Genomic DNA, 5,723 nt, shown 5'->3' on the forward strand with positions numbered 1-5,723 from the left:
GTCGATGCGCCATCCTACCGGTTTCCGCACACATAAAGTTGGCGCCGCGTGAGGGCTGATGCTCGGTCGGGTCAGTCCCATCGGGATCATCTCTCGTACCCACTTGTTGATTTCCCCCTTCTACTCTGGCGAGAGACGCTACTGCTGTCGATACATATCTTGAATGTTTCACGTCGATACGATGTTCAATGTCGCGCCCCATTGGTAGTCCATCAGGCAACTCCGGCTTGAACACAGTACCCTTGTACTCGACGAGAACGGGATACGCTGGTTTATCCTGGAACGTCTCCCAGTCCGTATGCAGGAACCGCTTGGCTTTTTCTGATCCAACGTTACCAGGTTCATCGTTCCTCCTGACATCTCGTTCAATCTCCTATATGATATCGTTAGTCAGTACAATCATGAAATCGTGTCCCGGTCGGTTCTTCGCAGACAACCGTAGGAATTTCTGTAGCTTCTTTCTTGTTATGTACTCGGCCTTCTTTCTTGTTATGTACTCGGCCGCAACTCCTTCCGAGTCAATAACTCCAATAGTAAACATTGTCGCTGCGCTGGCGTTCTTCTTTTCTTGCCTCGAGAGAGTCCCCACGTCCTCATACATTCTTTCAACGCTTTCCACTTTGCCCTCCAACTGTGTTTCTGGCACGGCGGCTCGACAGGAATCACGGCCTATCACGGAAGCTCTTTCACAATCCACAGCAACGTGAAGTCCAGAGCCATTAACCGGACTGCACTTCCCCCCGGGAGTCGAAATGTCCGTCGTTGAGGCTCCATTTGAGACGTATTCCTTGAAGCATCGATTCTTTCTGTCGATATCAGGATGTACATCCACAAAAAATGGCATTCCGAGTACACAGTCAAACTTTTCAGGAATGGCGAAGACAACTGCCACACACTGATAATTCGGTGCAAATTGAAGTCGAATCTTGATCTTCACTACGGCGAGGATAGACTCGCCCATCTTGTTGTCACCGAGCCTCCCCTTGATAGTTCAATTAGTGTAAAAGTGAGTCTTCAATGCATTCCGCTTGACAAATCCACGCGATACATGGCACCACAGTCCAACAGAAACTTGGTACCGAATTTGTTTCCACCCTGTACCATTGCTCCTTCAATCGAAAACAACAGTGCACGGTTGTAGACGAGAGGGTCATCACAAAGTAGATTCAACGTATCCTCGTTTTTGGTTAAATCTTCTTCACTAGCCTTCGCCACGTCAGGTCCCTCTTCTACTAGCATGGCTAATCGTTTCACTCTTCAGCTTCTTGCAGTCACGCTTGAAGTGTCCAGGCTTCTTGCAAAAGTAGCACGCATACCCTACTTTGGTCTGTTCCGCGGGGACGAAGTGACCCGGGTTGAAGGACTTCTTGCTGAACGGACTTCTTGTCGCTGGACTGTCTGGAGCTCGTCCGTCCACGGGACTGTTGCTCACGCCTCGGTTTCTCGCGAGTTGCCTTGTGTTCACCACTTAAATGAGACATCTCATACTTGGCAGCTTTGTCTATTGCCTCACTCAGCGGCGTCGCATTCCGAAGCTTGACGTAGGCTTGTGTCGCACGCTTGAGTCCGTCACAGTAGGTGCTGAGTTGGTCGACTTCGCTCATGTCCTCAACACGGAAGATCAATGACGAGTACTTGCCGTTGTACTTCTAGATGTCATTGACCTTGTGGAGTTGGCGAAGGTTCTGTCGTAGCACAGCCTGGTAGTTGGAGGCTTCGAGGGCATCATCCGTAAACCGGCGTCATGTCTGCTCGTCTGCAGATGTTCTGGAGGCCCAGAACAGAAACCCTCCTGATGCAGGCTCCTCCATCGCTGTCCCAGCGATTAAAGGTAGCGTGTGGTTGCCGTCTGCTGCGTCATCGCCGTTGATCCGGCACAGTGTCTCATCTTCAAAGCGCCACTGGCGCACGTCCTCGTCGCACTTCCCCTTAAACTTCGGCTGGCCCCTCGAAACGCGATGTTAGGACCCCGTCGGCTACTGGCGTTGTGCTTGATTGTTCGCTTGGTGAGCTAGGATATCAGAGCGTAGTTGTACAAGCTGCGCTTTCAGCTCCACTTGTCTCTCTCCTCCCGGAGACGGCGCATCTTGGTCGTTCTTGCGCGTGGCGGGGGCCATGGTCGTCGAGTCTTAACCAACAAGTGCTATCAGTATATCAAACCGGCCCCTTGAAGGCGGAAGAGAAGGAGGAAGAGAGGCTTGGGGCTGGCGGGGAGAAAGCGAAGTGCTGGTCTCCCTGACCAACTGCTCCCAACCAAACAACTGGTTGAGAGAGCCGCTCAATTAGTTAGTACTATATCTAATATCAAACTTTTCGATTATCATAAGCAGTCTACTTGAAACACCGGTGATGAGGCATAGAACAGGTGCAATCTCCACGAGATCGTTGCCGGATGACGTGCGCTTGCCATTGGGAGTCCGGATGGACACAGTATCCCCGTCGTAGGCGATGACTTGACCAATGACGTACTTAACTTCGTCAACCCCGAATACCGGATTACGCAGCCACCCCCCTGGCGCACCATTGTTGTACTCAGATGCATCCAGCCGCCGATTGCGTACGATTGAGGTTTGAACGTCGATGGTTCCATGGGGCGGTGCAAGGAGTTCGCCCGTGCCAATGTTCCGGAAACGGAGGTCACGGAGCGGTAGGAAGGCGTTGTAACTAACTTTCCTGGAGCATCTTCCGGCATGAGTAGCACATGGACGGTGGAGGGCACCTTGCTTTGGAAGATCACAGCAATAGCTGGGGGCCATTGAACGGTGTGTTTTGCCTGGCTGGTCTTGGAGGCAGAACTACAATGATTAATCTAACGTATACTACTTCGTTTGCGCGTCCTCGACGGCATAGACTCCTAGCGGGATAGGATGACGTGTAGCGTGTCGGACTGTTCTGGCTAATAGTTCGACTCTTGTATTCCGGAAAACGCTTCTTTAGCTGCAGCCAACATATGACCAGTATTTACTCCTCAATGACCTCTATATTAAACTCAGCAGTAGTCACGAAAGGCGTGGTCAACTGTGGATGACGTCCCATTGATCATTAAGTCCCTAGTCTGATCGGATTTAGCAAAATGAGATTCTCTTACCCTAGTTTCGACCGTTGATTGATTGAAACCGGATGTCGAGATATGCCTGTAAATCGGGCGGCAAACTGATGAAAACCTCAATCCATCTACGCACTCTATCAACTACAGCGGAAAGACTATATCTACCTGTGACTGTTAGATTTCAGATGCTTCGAGGCGTGTGCTTGTGCGCACACCATACTGTCCACGATATGGAGTTGGTGAAATAAGGGTCTTTTCGTTGAGTATCAGTTGAATTGGGTTGATCCTCGTGCTACGATCCCATTAACCAGGAGATCGATCCCGTCTTTGTTAATGCGGGAATGTTGTGGTTAAAAATGAATTTTTGTAATGGTAAAGATTATCGTCATGGAGTCGACAATACTTCCCACAGCGCACTTCTTGAGACCATAAATGTCCACCCATGGAACCAAAATGTAAAGCACTTCCAGTTCTGCATGGTCAAATGGATACCACGCCCGATATTAAACATCACGTTGACGATCATTATCTTTTAGAGGGAGCCGAGATGTGTATGTTGTTCGATGAATCCTATAATACATCAATTATCGTTGCATTTTCCTTTCCGACTTGAATCATTGCATCACCTTCGCCTTGCTGGTCTTCACCTCTTTTCATTCGAGGTTGTGGTATGGCAAATAAGGCTAGCAACGCAGGATGCTGCGAGGTGGATCAGCTTGGAAATTCTGTGAGTCTTTTCGTTTCCTCTCCCTGTCCATCGGTGAAAGCTGCGTTTCTATGGTGGTGCTGCCAGAGGACTGGCACAGTCGACCCCAAGGATCAATATGTTCAATAGTCGCTGGTGGTAGGGCGGCGAGTGAATCGCTGTGGTGTATGAAGCCATCTACGATGTCGTTTATACTATGAATAGTGACCGGTCGTGTCAGGGACAGCATTATTAAAATTGTCAAACTATCTGAGCGTGCCTTCTGTAGTTTACAAGGTCCGTAAAGGCATATGCCGTGCCTAGTACCCAGTTGATTATACTATGTGCCATATTAATTGAAAAGTTTGTCGATAGCTGCTCAGTCGTAGCGTTTGATGTCTTATTTACTATCAACGCGTACATCTTCCTAAAAAGACCTTCGTACTCATCCATAAAACTTGGTAACTGCAACGTGCTAAACCTATTTGTGTTTACGGTTCCACGGGATTGCCAATTTGAGCACAAACACTACTGTACTGTACCCACATAAATGTTCTCGATCAGCTGCCGAATGAAGCGTATTATAAAATATAAACTACAACTGGAAGCTATAGCAAATGACTGAGGCTTGGTTACCAATCATGACTGCCCTGACCACGGTACACGAAACTATTTTATACTCTTCTTTACGGTCCGATTCAGACGAGTCCTGTGCCCCAACGATATATATATATTAGTTCAGATGGAAGGTATATGAAACGATTTTCATACTGCAAGCTTACCTTCGTTAAGTCAGAACACTACTTGTTAACGTTAGAAAGGTGAACAGAGAGAAATATTGACTGTACTATGAAGAGCAAAAAATGTATTTGATACTTTTTGCAAGTTGAGGGTTCAGCAGTACTGTACGCGTCGTGGTGTCGAGGGAGTTACTTTGGCTTTGCTGATGCAGCGTGATTCTGTAGAAGACTTCAATCGTCGTTTTTCACCCCAGTTTAGTCAGAAGAGCCAGCGTAAGCGTGCTCCATCTTGTGTGATCTGCCCATCATTCGGATGGTGCCGCAACCATCCACTGTAATCAGCTATTCCGATTCAATGTTGTCGCCCACCAAAAAGTTTTTTTTTTCTTCCTTACTGTGTATCAAGACCTAGATGTCTGCCTATCCAACACTGCATAAGGCTAATACAATATTCCTGCTTTACCCGATAGCGTTTACAAGTTGAATCGCATCGTGATCTTCTGTTTCAACAACTTCGTAGTACTTAATTGGTGTGACTGCTAAGAAACCAATGTTGGCTACACCACGATTGGCTTTTGTACCGTTTGGTCACGTTCCATAAGGTGCACCTCGAGGATTTGATCATGGCCAATCGATATCCTGGCGTACAAACGCATCGGTCTGTTTTCTCGAATAAAACGATGCTACTAAAAAAAAATGCAGGTTCGTAATCTATTAACTTTGTAGACAATCTATTAGGCATGACGTCCACAGCATTGGCTTTTGCTATCTCTTTTACAACAGAGCCATGGCCTTGGTTTGTTGTTCGCTGTGAACCACATAGACTAACATATCGACATTGCGGTGGCATGGTGAAGCATACCATCTTCAAGCAATTATGGATAGTCGAAATCGGCATAGCTCACGTACATGTACTGTACCGCCGGTACTACCGGTACATACCTGTATCCGACAGAATACTATGGCACGTTAATAATAGGACGGTAGATAAATGACGTTGTTACAGATGTGCAGTTGAATTTGCTTAAACTTATATGTTTAGTTACGGCATCGTAACTTTACGTTACGACTTCCCGGTACGCAATCGCCGACGCGTTATCCTTTCCAACAGTCCAACAGGTGAACCAGATCAACACATCAGTGATTGCGAGTAGCAGCTGTCGTCTCCCCCATTGCTTAATTCCAGTCAAAGTGACATATAGATCCAGTCTTCCCAACAGCAAGTACAATTCTATAGACTCCATTTTTT

The 5,723-nt window shown here is 47.4% G+C and overlaps 2 protein-coding genes across 2 annotated transcripts; both read right to left on the minus strand.

Annotated features, from left to right (window-relative positions):
* Positions 1 to 373: 373 nt before the first annotated feature.
* Positions 374 to 1,604, minus strand: PPTG_15252 (hypothetical protein; the record flags this gene model as incomplete). Its single annotated transcript, XM_008912625.1, has 3 exons — positions 374 to 982; positions 1,042 to 1,241; positions 1,322 to 1,604. 3 exons carry the CDS (start codon positions 1,602 to 1,604, stop codon positions 374 to 376), a joined length of 1,092 nt encoding a protein of 363 aa, XP_008910873.1.
* Positions 1,605 to 1,742: 138 nt separating this feature from the next.
* On the minus strand, positions 1,743 to 2,117 carry PPTG_23725 (hypothetical protein; the record flags this gene model as incomplete). The annotated part of the gene is made up of 2 exons (XM_008912626.1): positions 1,743 to 1,940; positions 2,037 to 2,117. The coding sequence occupies 2 exons, from the start codon at positions 2,115 to 2,117 to the stop codon at positions 1,743 to 1,745; spliced, it is 279 nt and encodes a 92-aa protein (XP_008910874.1).
* Positions 2,118 to 5,723: the final 3,606 nt, after the last annotated feature.

This window comes from Phytophthora parasitica, assembly GCF_000247585.1.
Source record: "Phytophthora parasitica INRA-310 unplaced genomic scaffold supercont2.48, whole genome shotgun sequence".
Classification (NCBI taxonomy): Eukaryota; Oomycota; class Peronosporomycetes; order Peronosporales; family Peronosporaceae; genus Phytophthora; species Phytophthora nicotianae.